Raw genomic sequence first — 15,035 nt, forward strand, 5'->3', positions numbered from 1 at the left:
CAGTTTTTGGGGTTTTGGAGGACCTGAGGAGACCAGTTGATGGAGGATCTGGAGGACCTGAGGAGACCAGTTGTTGGATGTTCTGGAGGACCTGAAGAGACCAGTTGTTGGATGTTCTGGAGGACCTGAGGAGACCAGTTGATGGAGGATCTGGAGGACCTGAGGAGACCAGTTGCGGTGCTATTGTTTAGACTGGTGAACCTCTGCCCATCTTTACTTCTGACAGATTCATCCTCTTAAAGTCTCGGTCTAACCAGTTTATAATTGGTATAATTTGTCCCAGATGTTCCTCCAGCTGTTTTTTATTTGTACCACTTACTGTTAAAGCCTTTTGTTGCTCAACAACTTTTTGAGGGTGTGTTGTTGCCATAAATTTCTAAATTACCTGATTTTTTTTTGTTTCTAAAAAAAAAAAAGTTTTTTAGTTTAAACATTCGATGTTTACTCCGTTATGTGTTTACGAGTATTTTAAATTATTTCGTTCTGTTGTTTTATTTAACTTGTCCATGAGGTCCCAACCTTTTTTTGTGGTCGTCCGTTATCGCCCGCCTCTCGTGGCAGCAGGCGGCTCCAAGCGATCAGGCAGAAGAACCGGTCTGAAGATGCCGTCGTCATGGAAACACTTGACACCGACATGTTTTATGTGCCGACTTGTGTAACCGACGCCGCTCTGCCCCTTCTCTCTGTGCAGTTTGTAAAACCTGCATCGTTGCCTTCCTCGAGACAAACAAGTTCTGTCCCAGATGTGACGTCCAGGTCCACAAGACGTGTCCACAGCTCAGCATCAAGTAATCAGAACTTCTCTATGGTTGCACTTTAAACACGCCCGAGTCCAAACGTCTAAAAGTCTAATGCCTTTTCCTTCCAGATCGGACAAAACCCTCCAAGATATCGTCTATAAGCTCGTCCCGGGACTCTTCAAAGGTAAGAACCGCCGACTCCGAACAGAACCGTCGGTTCTGTTTGTTGTTTTTGTGTAACGGTGAGCTCTCTGGACTCAGATGAGATGAAGCGGAGGCGAGATTTCTACGCTGAAAACCGAGTCCTGGAGCCGGGCGAGGTGGTGGAGACGTTCAACATCGCGGAGGATGAGATCATCAGTCTGTCCATACAGTTCTACCAGAGGAACCGGTGAGTCCGACGGTCCTGACTGCTCAGACCAGAACCCCACCCCGCACGGCAACCTGGGCTCAAACCCGCAACCTCAGGGTCACCAGCTAAAGGATAAATAAACTAGTGAAATGGTATTTCCTGCGAAAATGCAGCGTGAATGCTTATTGCTGAAGAACTTGCTGAAAAACAGCCGAAATAAGCTAAAAACATGCTGAAACAGAGCTGAAAATGTAGAACAAGCATAAATCAAGAGAAAGCAGAAGGAACACAAAAGTTGAAATGCGTGCAAAAAATGTGGAATTATCTGAAAAAGCTAAATAGCGTTAAAAACAGCTAAATAGTAACTGAAATAACAGAAACTATAAGAAATAAGCTGAAATGAGCAGAAATAATTTAGTCTGAAAGTAGCAGAAATTACCATGAACACCTTGAAATTATCTGAAAACGTAAAGTTAGCTAAAACATGCTAAAACGCTAGCTGAAAAAGTAGAACGATCTTAAATTAGCATAAGGAAGCAGAAAAGACACGTTTGCCCGATTAGGATGAATGAAGCACAAATGAGCACAAAAAGTGGGAAGTAAATTTAAAAAAAAAAAAGCAGAAATTGGCATAAAACAAGCTGAAAAGTAGCTAAAAAAACGGAAAGAAACTTAAATTACAAGAAGGAAGGAGAGCACATTTTTTCTGAATTAGGAAAAAAGTTAAAACAAGTGCAACATGACGTCTAGAATTGTGGAATTGTGCCGCTCGGGGCGGCTGCATGTTGGAGCAGCTGTTACTTTCATTCTGAGTTATTGCTTTTGAAAACTTTAATTCCTCTTTTTTCTGGACGTAAATCACTTTTTTTCGGATGATTACTTCCTCTGGTATTGGATGCTGTGCAGCTGGAAGGGTTTTTATAGAAACCTTTTTAGCTTTGGGCATTTGTTATGATGCGTAACCATGGCGACAAGGTGTTTTTTAACAACCAGGAGCAACTGATTAACATCTCAAAGGCTCAAATACGTCAGCTACAGCCCCAAATGAGTTGAAAAGGAGGCACCGTGGTTGAATTTCCATCAACCTGGCAGCTGTGCTCGAGTACCTGACCACCAAGATCATGGCGCTGGTGGGAAACTCAGCTTTTGACAACGGGAGGACCGGGATCATCCCCCGGCGCCGTGAGCTGTCTGTCCGTGGTGACGAAAAGCTCGGCAGACTGCTGGGTGGAGTGACCATCGCTCAGGGAGAAAACCAAGATAATGAGCTACGACAACACTTAATTTCCCTCTGGGATTAATAAAGTATTTTTGAATTGAATTGAACAAATGTAGATTTAGCCAAAAAAAACTAAAATTTGCGTAAAAACAGCTCAATAGTAGCTAAAATGGCAGAAAAAGCTGAAACTTGCATAAATAAGCTGAAAGGAGCATAACAAGCTAAAATTAGCAGGAAGACGTTAGAAGCACAAAAATGTAGTTAGCAGAAAGAATCTGAAAAGAGCACAAAACAGCTGAATAAACAGCTGAAATTAGCTTAATTTTCTTTTTAATTTGCAGAAGGAAGGTGAAGGAAGCTGAATTCACTTTTTGATTTGAGCTCATTTTACATCCTTCAAATCTTTAGATCTGTTTACAACCTTTTACTGCTCCTTTCACATTTTGGTCGCTTCTTTCAGCTTCCTTGTACAAATTTAATCTTTTTTCAGCTACTTTCAGATAATTTCCACTTTTTTGTGCTCATTTCTGGGGGTTTTCTGCTCATTTAAGCTTGTTCTGCCTTTTCAGCTACATTTTTAGCATTTTTTAGTTAATTTCAGCTGTTTTCAGATAAATTCAAGGTTTTTGTGGTTATTTCTGCTACTTTCATCCTAATTAACTTATTTATGCTAATTTCAGCTAGTTATGCTCCTTTCAGCTGTTTTCTGCTAGTTTCAGCTTTTTCTTCCCTTTTAGCCATGACAGTATTTAACTCTTTTTTTTATGCTAATTTTAACTTTTTCAGCTAATTCCACATTTTTAGCTCATTTCTGTTCTTTCCTCTTCCTTCTGGTAGTTTAAGCTGCTTTTTGACTTTACAGCTACTTTTCAGTTTTGTTTTTTGTTGTTGTTGCTAATTTCATCATTTTTTAAAGCTAAGTTCTGTTTATTTAAACCTAATTTAGTAAATGTGTTATTTCTGCTTTCTTCTGCTAAATTAGGCTTGTTCTTCCATTTCAGATACATTTCAGCATGTCTTTTGCTAATTTCAGCTGTTTTCAGCAAGTTCTTCTGCAATAAGCATTCACACTGAATTTTTGCAGGAAATGCAATTTCTCTAGTTAAACTTGAATTTGTGATTTTTATTTTTTTATTTTAAAATTTTTTTCTGCAGAAGCAGCGAGAGGCAGCGGTCCGACGTGGAGGCGGACAAGGTGAGGAGGCTTTGAACTGAAACTCTTTGTAGTTTTTTGCTCCTCGTCTTGATTTCTGTCTCGTTTTCTGGTTTTCAGTCGAACGGGAAACGCTTCCTGCAGTGCCCGGCAGCCATGTCCGTCATGCACTTAGCAAAGTTCCTGCGGAGCAAGATGGACATCCCCAACAACTACCGGGTAAACTCCAGTCCTCGGCACCTCGCTGGTTAAACAGGGTTTGGGAGGGCAGAACCAGGTCTGAGGGCTGGACGTTGGTTCGTTAGGATGCTGATCGTTTGTGTGTTTCAGGTGGAGGTGTTGTATGGAGACGAACCGTTAAAGGACTATTACACACTAATGGACATCGCCTACTTCTACGAGTGGAGACGGGTCAGTACCGGCCGTCAGAGTCCGGACTTTTAATGTGTAGTCACGTGATCTTTCTCTGATGAGTTCAGTCTGAAACGTCTTCTAGGCTGGACTGGATTAAAGCAGCATGGGTTTTTATTGAATGCAAACAATAATCATAAAAACAAAGGTCACGAAGGTCACAGGTTAGCATCCTGTGAGGGTGGAACACCACGCCACCCCTGACAGGTGTTCATTAGAAAAACCAGACTAATAAAGATAACTAGAGAATTTGCATCTCCTGTGAAAATGCAGTGCGACTGCTTATTGCAGAAGAACTTGCTGAAAAACAGCTGAAATGTAGCTGAAATGGAAGAACAAGCCTAAATTAGCAGAAGAAAGCAGAAATAACACACATTTCCTGAATTAGGTTTAAATAAACAGAAATTAGCACAAAAATTAGGATATTAGCTAAAAAATAAGCTGAAATTAGCAAAAAAAAATAGCTGAAAAGGCAGAAAGAAGCTTAAACTTCCAGAAGGAAGCAGAAATAATAATAATATCTGGGTCTGAACTCGCCCTGTTCAGATTTCTCCAAATGCTCTGATCAGCTGGACACAGCTTGACTTTAAAAGTCGTAAATCCTAAAGAGCTCATTAGGACTCTATATCTGATGTGGTCCTGTTCCCTAGGGCGTCACCAAGAGGGGGCTAGTTGGGGGCAATGACCCTTCCTGAAATTTAGTGGCCTCCGTTTGTCAGTTTTATCCTGTTTAGGCCCAAACTTTTTCCGTTATTTACGATTAGAACCTCGTAAACATAAAAACAAATTGTTTTTGCGCAATCAGGAGGTAAAAGTATAAATATATATTTTATTTCAAAGTAAAAATAAAACAAAATTCTTAGCAGGGTTGAGTCAGGTCCTCTGGACGGGTTTATCTACCTGGATTATTAAGCTTGAATCAGGACAAACCTCTTGAGGAGCTCCGACTAGTCGGAACAACAGAACCATAAAATCCCAGGAATTATGTTCAGGTTTTTAGATTTTCAGTGGTCCCCATGTGCCCCCCCAATTAAAGATTTCTGGAGGTGCCCCTGCCCGTTCCTTTCCAATCAGCCAAGGCTTGACCCAACTAGAATTTAACGAGCAGCACCTGAGAAGTTTTCCTCCTAAAGGGAGGGAAATTGGTTTGCTAGCAGGAAGATGGGTCGTCTTCGACTAGGGGTGTCCAGTCCTGTTTTTTCTTGCTCGCTCCCTCACTATCCATCCTTCAGTTCAAACAGTCTTATACTCCCACCCAGTGGTGAAAAAAGTTACTACACCCTTTTTTTTAAAATTTCTTCTTAAATTTGACAATAATTACTAATTATTGTCAAATTTCAAACAATATTGTTGTTTTATCACAATAATTTCTGAGACAATCGCCCAGGAAAATTAGTTATTGTGACAGGCCTAGTTCTGAAGAAGCCTATTAATGGGTCGGAGCAGAGGAGGATAGTGGCCCTCAAGGGCCACCATGCCTTAGACCAGTGGTTCTCAAACTGGGGTCCCTGGAACCCGGGGGTCCGCGAGCTGGTGCTTGGGGGTTCGCAAATTAAAAAAAAATAAATATATATATACACATACATTATTATTTTATATTTTTTTACAAGCACGTAGCTGTTTAACAACCCATTAAAATACACCAAAATGAAGGAAATCACATCTACTTTATTGAAAATTTCTGGGGGAGGACACCCCCCCCAGACCCCCCCAATTTTAGAATTTTTGGAACTTGAAATTGAAAAAATTAATTGTGTTTTGATTGAAAAATACCTCATGTTCAAAAGTATAAAAATTGTATGAACAGGTCTTAAGTATTTACGTTACACAAATATTTCCATTGCATTAAAGAGACAAACTGAAGAAAACAATTTAATAAACATGAGGGTTGAGGGGTCCCTGAACGTAAGAAGTTTGAGACCCCCTGGCTTAGACCATGTCTATTCACCTAAACCTCTCAGGGGCCGAACATCCAGCAGTTATTCTCAGTGAGTTTGTTTTCTGGTTTAAAATCTAGTTTTATTTAAAAATGAACCCATTGGTGGGCCGAACTGAGCTCACCTGTGGGCCTGATTTGGCCCCAGGACCACCAGTTGGAAAGCTCTACCTTACCATGACATTTGGACCTTAGCACTGAAATAACCCAAACTCCGGTCTTCCTGCTGGGTCAGAACCAGGCAAACAGCTCCACTGTTGGTTCAGCCCCTTTGCTACGGTGTGTTTTGAGTTTTGTGCCCCCGCCTCTCCCCCCAGCTCCTCTAACTGTGTTTCCTCGTGTAGACCGGCCCCATCCCGCTGCAGTACCTGGTCAAGCCCAACCGGAAACGTAGGAGGCCGTCCCAGTCCGCCGCCCAGGGCCACTCCGACGGCGTCAACACGAGCCCGACATCGGAGAGCGACTCCCAGAGCGACAAACTCCACAGCCCCGCCCAGCCGCCCCACGCCGCCTCCTCGCAGTCCAGCCCCGCCCCCCACAGCGCCTCCCCTGCCGTCCAAAGCTCCAACGGCGCTCAGCGGCACGCTCCGGCCTCCAATGCTCGCAAGGTGACTGTGAACGGCACGAGCTCCGGCGCCGGGAAGGAGGAGGCCCGGGGCGGCGAGAAAAGCGGCTTACCTCCGGCGACCTAACGGGGCGGAGGGCGGCGGTTCGGGTTCCACAGAGCAAACAGACCCTTTCTGGACGAGCTGGAGGCGGGTTTACTCTCAGCTGGAGAGACTGAGGAGTGGCGGCGAACGGACGCGCCGACGTCCGTGCGTGTTTGTGTGGTAGAGTAGCTCCGTGCACACGTCCAAACTGTACAGCGTGTATCCAACCTGAGCATGTGTGCGTACATATGTATAAACTTATCTTTTATACGAGATATCGTAACTGTTTTGTATCGTATACGCAGTGGGTCCGTTTCATTTCCACAAACTCGCCTTCGGCTTGCGGCTGCGGGGAAGGTTTCCAGATCCTCGCCTCCAGAGTTCCGATGGGCGACGCGTTCGTTTTCAGAGCCGTCGATGCACTTTGTTCACGTCCCGTCGCAGAAACCGACGAGTATTTTTTCCAGCAACAGAAGCTTTTTTTTAAATTCACACACGAGTCTAAGCACTACCGGCTGTCCTCTGTCCCGCAGGCAGTCCAAGAACTGACAGATGAAAAAAAAAAAAGAAGGGATTTGAAGATTTCGACGTGCAAGTTGTTCCATAAATTTCAACATTCCCTTTGTTGCTTTTCAGACAAAACTTTTTAATCAGCCATCTGTGCATGTTTTAGGTCAATAAAATGTTTACTTACCGATGTTTTCTCTCCAGGTGTCGTCTTTACAGATTTGAAACTTTACATTAGTCCCTCGCTACTTTGCGGTTCGTTTATCGCGGACTCGCTCTATCGTGGTTTTTCAAAATAAGATTGGACATTACACACAATTGGCTGATTCATGGATGAGCGCACGATCGGCATCAAATTTTTGATTAAATTATTTAGCACCTGCTGCACATTTTGCAGCCCTTACTGCAGGATAAACTTCCTGCTGCAGCCGATCAGCTGATCAGCGTACAGAGCAGAGAAGTGGGCGTGGCCAAGAGCGCTTGCAGGTGGCAAAGAGCAGAGGAGGCAGAGAGCCAAAATCATGACATTCTGTCTCTTAGAGCTTTAGAGTTTAGAAACATTGTTTAGAATATTGCAAGAGTGGGAATGGTTTAAAACGCCTTTAAAAAAGTGTATATATATATATATAATAAACTACTGCAGGTACTTGTACTACTTTTCCTACTTCGCAGTTTTTCCACTTATCCCGGGTGTTCAAGTTACAGATCCCCCGCGATAAACGAGGGACTACTGTATTTATAAAAATGTTTAAGAACAAACTAAACAGAAAAGACTTAACAGCTTCAAAACACCTCAGAGACTGATGGTGATGATACTGAATGATGAAGAGTTTCAGGTCTTGTTGGGTCCAATAGCACAGGTCAGGACTGCAGTCTAGAACCAGTCCCTTTTTCCTCTTCAGCCTTTGGAAAGTGAGCAGAATTTGACTTTATTGTATTTTGTTTTGGTGAAAAATGCTCAAACTCCCAAAAAAAAAAAAAAAAAAGAAGTCTTGAATCATCACAGAACCTGATCCATAACCAGAACTGGGCTTTTGGATCTGTTGCTGATGGTCTGGATACTCCTTCAGGTTTTCTTTGAAGGTCCTTCAGAGTTTTCGTTGGACCATGCAGTAGCTTTTTCACTCAGTTTTGGTCCAGAACCTGAAGCAACCCAACTTTTAATTTATGAATCATTCATAAAATGGCTCCTAAACTCAGAACATTTAGCAAAAAAAGTTTAAAATTTTGGATCTTTGTAGCCTGAATCGTTCCAGGTTTAACGACCAACAAATATCTTATCTTGTGTAACACCATACCAGCAGAGCCGGAGCTAGATGGGGGTCAGGGTGGCGATTGCCACCCCTGGAACCTGATTGGACTCCCCAGTTGATTGACAGGTCACTGCATGCGGTATTGAAAGATACGATTAGCGTAAATAAACGACAAGTACCGTCTGTTCTGTCTGGCGCGGAGAGAATCACATCCAGTTATAAAAAATGAAAGTTTGTTCCTCGTTGACGAGGACGACCGTCTCCTATTAACTGGATCCTTCGGAGACCGAAGAGTCCTGGTCTGGATGTGCAGACTTTTCCATAATCTACAAAAACGACGGTCGTTGGACATGTTGGTTGATCTGGATCGGCTGCTAACTGTTTCTGCTGCCTTCACCTCTTGGAGGAGTTCGGTTATTTGTCTCGAGGGGGTTGATCCTCTGATGAGAGGATGTCCTCCGGTTTGACGGCTCCATGGCATGCTCGCCTCAATTGGTCCAATCGATGCTACACGACTTGAGGTTCTGCGTCAAGGTGTCACCGAAGGGTTTCTTTTGACCTCTTATTCTTTTTCCCGTGTAGTTGGGAACAGAAGATCTGTTTGGGAAGGCGGCTGTTGTAACACGGTGGCCGGCCCATCCGAGTTAGTTTATTATGACGATGGATTCAGTTCTGGTCTAAGAATTAGTGACGGCCATGTGAAGCTTTATGAAGCACCGAGGCTTTTCTTGCAATGTGCCGAAAAGATTCGAGGCTCCAGTGGTCGAGATGTCTGGTGGATGTAAGGAACCTTAACCTCACGGGCTCTGTGTCAATCATGTTTTGTCCATTTGTACAAAATAATGAACCTTGTTGGTCATTATACGTTAAAAACGAAGATTTTTAGACACTTAGAAGTACAAAATTTTTGTTAAAAGTTGTTTAACAAATTTGTGTGTCATCACGGACGATGTTATTGCTGAAAGACAACTGTATGCAAAGCAAACACCTACAAATATTTGAGATGTGACAAGTCAATTATCGAAGCACATGTAGATCCTTGAACCCTTTATTTAGTGGAATAAGATCAAATTGATCTCAATTTAAACATTTCCAATGGGTCCCCTGGAGGTGGCACCATTTCTCCTTGAACATCTAGAACAGCGGTGTCCAATCCGGGCCACTATTCTGCATGTATTGGGTGTTCCTCTGCTCTTCAAGAGGTTTACAAGTTCTACAGAAGCCCGCCAATCATTAATACGTTCAAATCAGGTGTGTCAAAGCAGAGAATTGGACCGCACTGACCCAGAATGACATGAGGGACTCCATGGAGACAAGCTCCAACGTCTCAACTGCAACCAACCTGGTCTGCTGTCTACAATGTCAACTAATTTACATCAAAACTTCAAAAGATCAAAATTCAGGAAACCACAAACACGAAGTCTTTAAGGCATTTAATGGATTTATACAAGAATATTTGTTATAACGTGTGAAACAAAAGCGATGGTCAACAAACAGCAGCAGATTAACTGATTTCCTCAGCTTGACGGTGCCACGATGAGCTCATTTAAACAGACCTCTGATGGACTTCACCACGTCCCTGTAGATGACCTTCAGGTGCGTGCCGTCGCAGTACGGGCTGTTTCGGGTCTGTTTGCAGGCACAGAGCAGGACCGTCTTGTCTTTTTCGGGCGTGAAACGGACCGGCGAAATGCCCGGGGCTTTGGCCACGTGAGCTCCGTCACAGAAAGGCTGCCGGAAAAAATAAAATTAAATCTTCTCAGATACACAGATTTTAAGGTCTGGACTCAGCTTTGGGACTCAACAGCTTTAAACTTGAGTTCAGTGCAGGTTTAATAAATCTCTTATCTTCGCCACTTCCTGTGTCTGAAGAGGGTGAAGAGAAGCAACGTAAAAGAGGATGTTTCCTAACAAAATACACAAAAAACCAAATGTCTATCTTCTGTCAATAACCGTGGTCGGGTCGAAGAAGAAGCAGGTCCAGGAGGGAACCGCAGACGAGCTTCTGCAGCTCCTCCTCTAGGAGCCGAAGAAAACCGAATGTGACGTCAAACCAACTGCTGTCTAGTGGTGGTACAAATTTATATCAAGTTTCATTAAATCATCGAGTGGATCAGACGTTATGGGCAGGACAAGCGAAGGTTTCGGATGTACGGTGACTAGACCATAATAATGTCCCAGACTCACCTCAGAGCAGTCTCAGACTCATCTCATACTTGCCTCAGACCAGTCCCAGACTCACCTTGGACTCACCTCAGACTCGCCTGAGACCAGTCCCAGACTTGCCTCAGAATCATCTCAGACTCACCTCAAACCAGTCTCAGACTCATCTCATACTTACCTCAGACCAGTCCCAGACTTGCCTCAGAATCATCTCAGACTCACCTCAAACCAGTCTCAGACTCGCTTCACTTGTCTCAGACCAGTCTCATACTCACCTCAGACTTGCCTCACTCATCTCAAACTCATCTCAGATTAGTCTCAGACTCACCTCAGACCACTGTCATAGTCAACTCACGCTCATCTCAGACTCATCTCAAGACTAATCTCAGACCAGTCTCAAAGTCGCCTCAGATTTGTCTGACTTTCCTCACTCACGAGACCAGTCTCATACTTGCCTCAAACTCATCTCAGACTCACCTCACTCATCTCAGACTAGTCTCAGACCTTTCTCATACTCATCTCAGATTTGTCTCAGACTCACATAAGACCAGTCTCATACTCGCCTCAGACCTGTCTCATACACTCCTCAAAATCACTTCAGAAAAGTCTCGGACTCGCCTCAGACTCACTTCAGACAAGTCTCAGACTTGTCTCAGATCTGCCTCAGACCCATCTCAGACTTGCCTCATGATCACAGGTGAAGATTGGAGCGCAGACAGACCTAAAAACCAGGATCTTCTTCTTCACATGATAGAGCTGAGTCCGAGTCTGGACTGTAGGGGCCCTGATTCTGGAGTTAAACCTCATTTGAATAAATGTAATAAAAATATTTTATCTGAAACTGACAAGTGGAAATTAAATTTAACGAGACAAACGCTCGTTTAGGTGTCACTCCTCAGAACTTTTGGTTCTGTTCATGTGAAATAAATGGAGCACGGATGAAACGTGGGCAGCAGAACCTCAGTCTGAACCAGGTGATCGGCGATCGGACCCACCTGTTTCTTGCTGTGACCGCATGCACACCAGGCATATTTTTTCCCAGCAGACAGCTTTGTTCGGTACGGCAGCCGGGCGGCGGGGACAGGCTGAGTGGACTGAAGACACCTCTGGACCTGCAGGACAAAGAAAGGTGTTCAACAATGAAGCAAGGCGGAGGTGGTGTGATGGCATTGGGAGCCAGTATGTCTAAAGTAAGAAGATCATCAGTGTGTTTTATTTATGTGGATGGGAGCTATGGCAACAGATGTGCTTCATCAACATTATTATTTTTATTTATTTGGATGGTGACCGTCTTAATGGGTCATCTTTCAGTCATCATTTCAGACTTATTTTACATTTTTGTCATTGAATCATGATCTGAGACCATGGAGAGATCTGCAGAATAGGGCAAGCACACGCATTATCTAATCATTAAACTAAATCCTTGAAGCAGATGTCTATAATTTATTTAAGTCATTCAGTTTGCCATTATTAGTTTATAATCAATATTTCAGACATTCTTCCTATCTTAACTCCTGCCCTGAGATTTAAGCTTCAGGCAATTGCAAATATAATTTTTATTTTATTCTAAAAATATATTGCAAAAAAACTCCCCCGAAATCAAAGAACTGACATTTTACATATTTAATATTGCTGCCAAAATCAATTACTTTATTTAAGATACTGGAAAAGAAAGTAATATCCCAGAAATCTTGAATGAATTTTTAAACATTCCCTCCCAAAAAAGACATAATATTAAAACAATAAAAATGTTATTAGGAATATTGTTGCTGTTTCAAGTGCTTTATAAATAAAGTGGTATGGTATATTCCGTATTTATTTGTATTACAACCAGTCAAAAATATTTTAGGGAAATCACTGAAGTAATTTAAATATAAAATATATTAACTTTAATAACTATAATTCAATTAATTTTTTGTTGTTGTTTGGAAACAATTTAATTAGATATTGGTATTAAAAATCTTGAATGATAAAGTTTGCTAGAATTTTAATAAAAATAATTGTTTCTGATAAAGTTGTACACTTTGAAATATCGCTGAAATAAAATAGTTGATTCGTTTAATTATATGTAACAACGGCCTGCCTTAATCTACAAAGACGTCATTAGGCTGATTAACGCGCCTTCAGATAACATTATTTTGTTGAAATTAGCAGACTGAACTTGAACCAGTCGATGTTGTGCATTGTCCATGGTTAATTTGGCTGAACGGACGACATATTATTTAATCCACATGTCAATAATATAATAATGATAATAATATCTGATTATGGCGCGGTCACGTGCTCATCTACCAGTGAGAAGTGGTCAAAGGTGAATAAGGTGCGCCGGGTTTGAATGTTGGCACACAGAAAAAAAACGTGTGACTCAGCACCTTCAGGTGACACGCTGCGTTCTTCAGAGGAAAAACAAGTAAAACAAATAAAAACATAAACAAACACCAGCCGTCGGTGCAAAGCAAGGACATATTCAGCTGCGGCGGCGGACTCACCGTGGAGCCGGAAAAAGCCGGAGGTCGTCGAAAGGTCTGCGCACATCCTCTGCGCACTGCGCACATCACCGCGCTCATCTTGACGCTGTCTGCAGATCAGAACCTGAAGAAGATGAAGACTTTTATTTTCCTTCTGGCAGAACTGGACCAAACTTCGAGAAATCTCGACCGTACATGATTGCGCATGCGCAGCGGAATGCACGACTCCGCCCCTTCAATGGCGCGTCAGAACATGACTGCGCATGCGCCTCAGATTGACACTGAAGACTCCTCCCGTACTTGCCATACATGTGTGCATATACAGTACTTAAAAATAAATTAATTAATTAATTAAATAAAAAAAAACTTTATTAAGTTTCCATCAACATTATAAACATTTGTCTGCCAGGGGTATATTAATGGGTACAAAGGAAATAGTGTTCAAGTATTAGATGGTATTTTTTCATTCATTCATTCAACCTTTATTTAAACAGGTTATCCCATTGAGCCACAAGGACTCATTTACAAGAGAGATCTGAATTTTAACAAAAAGTGATGACAACAGTGGATATCAACAACAACAACAGACATTCACAAATGATTCATACAAAATTGTTTTGTTTTTTTAACAATTGAAAACAAAATTATAATTAAAAGGGAAAAGAAACGTAGTGAAAAAACAGCTAGATTATGAGGCGGTTAAAACAGGAACATGTCTGCATTGGTTCTTGCCAGGATCTTAACAGATGTTTAAAGCCACCTAGAGCAGTCAAGGTCAAGAGCTTCAAATCTTTTTGTAAGATATTCCAGGAAACAGGAGCGGAGTAGGAGAAAGCCCTTTTGCCTAGTTCAGTTCTCACTGAGGGAACACTGCAGGTAATAATGTCCTGAAAGCGCACGCTGTACCGGCACTCACACAGTGACATGTAGGAGGAGATATATGAAGGCAACAGACCGACAAGTGATTTAAAGATGAAAATGTACCAGTGAGAGAGTCTGCGTTAAGATAATGATGTCCAGTTAACCAGTGAATACAGGGTGCAGTGGTGGGTACGATAGTTACAGCCAGTTATGAATCCTATTGCATCATGATAGACAGCATCCAACATCTGCACGGTGCTTGTAAGAGCGTTCATTAATGTCACCGTAGTCAACGGAGGGAAGGAAAGTCACAGTTACAAGGCATTTCCTAGCATTCGGAGTTAGACAAGTTCTGTTTCTGAAAAAGAAACCCAATTTAACTTTCAGTTTCTTTACCAAATTTTCCATGTGAAGCTTAAAAGAGAGATGCTAGTCGACCAAGATGCCCAAATATTTATAGGAATTGACAAACTCAATAGGGACACCATTAAAGGATAAAATCAGAGGAAGAACTGCTGGGACTGACTTCCTGTTTTGAAAAAAAATGGGACGGATGGATGGTTTTGTTGGCATTTAGGACAAGTTTGAGATGAAACAAATCTGGATGATGTCGAAAGCAGACTGCAAAAGCTGGAACGCCTAAGTAACTGTTTTAGCTCGACAGTAAACAACTGTGTCATCAGCATAGAAATGTAAGGATGCATCAGGGATGCTCTCTGACCTACGTTACCTATGTAGATTGTAAAGAGGGTGGGTCCTAAGAATGAGCCTTGTTGTACACTTGTTAACTATTAAATAACTGGAGGAAATACCATTATGTTGAACACATTGCCTCCAATCCGAAAGATAGTTAGAGAAGCAACCAATAGTATGATATGATAAACCAATTTCTGGGAGCTTATGACACAAGATGTCATGGTCCACAGTGTCAAAAGTTTTAGACAGATCTAAGAAAAATGCAGCACAATAATCTTTAGCATCCAATGCTTCAACAATGCCATTAAAAATGTTCAGTGAAGCAGTTGTTGTGCTGTGTTGTTTCTTGAAACCAGATTGCTGGAAAGGTAATGTTAAATGAGTCCAGATACTTTTTGATTTGAGAGTTTATCAGTTTTTCTACTTTTGTAGTTTTTCTTTTCATTTACAGATTATATACCTGTAGACAAATTCACATTAAGTATTTCTATAACCGAAATATTTTTCATTGTCTTTTTGTTTTCCAGGTCTCCCTTGTAAATGATTCCTCGTGGCTCAATGGGACTAACCTGTTTAAATGAAGGTTGAATGAATGTTTTCAAGTATATATATATATATATATATAT

At 41.9% G+C, this 15,035-nt stretch overlaps 1 protein-coding gene and 1 pseudogene across 1 annotated transcript; one reads left to right on the top strand and one right to left on the bottom strand.

The window, feature by feature from the left end:
* Positions 1–7,029, top strand: part of LOC119422719 — a 9,275-nt pseudogene extending 2,246 nt beyond the window's left edge.
* A 2,626-nt stretch (positions 7,030–9,655) lies between these two features.
* Positions 9,656–12,941, bottom strand: LOC119422720 (CDGSH iron-sulfur domain-containing protein 3, mitochondrial). Its single transcript, XM_037690114.1, has 3 exons — positions 12,874–12,941; positions 11,380–11,496; positions 9,656–9,952 (listed from the first exon to the last, which is right to left on the bottom strand). Exons 1-3 carry the CDS (start codon positions 12,937–12,939, stop codon positions 9,764–9,766), a joined length of 372 nt encoding a protein of 123 aa, XP_037546042.1. The 5' UTR covers positions 12,940–12,941; the 3' UTR covers positions 9,656–9,763.
* Between the last annotated feature and the right edge of the window lie 2,094 nt (positions 12,942–15,035).

The sequence above is a fragment of the Nematolebias whitei genome, chromosome 16 (assembly GCF_014905685.2).
Source record: "Nematolebias whitei isolate Nwh7 chromosome 16, NemWhi1, whole genome shotgun sequence".
In the NCBI taxonomy this organism is placed as follows: domain Eukaryota; kingdom Metazoa; phylum Chordata; class Actinopteri; order Cyprinodontiformes; family Rivulidae; genus Nematolebias; species Nematolebias whitei.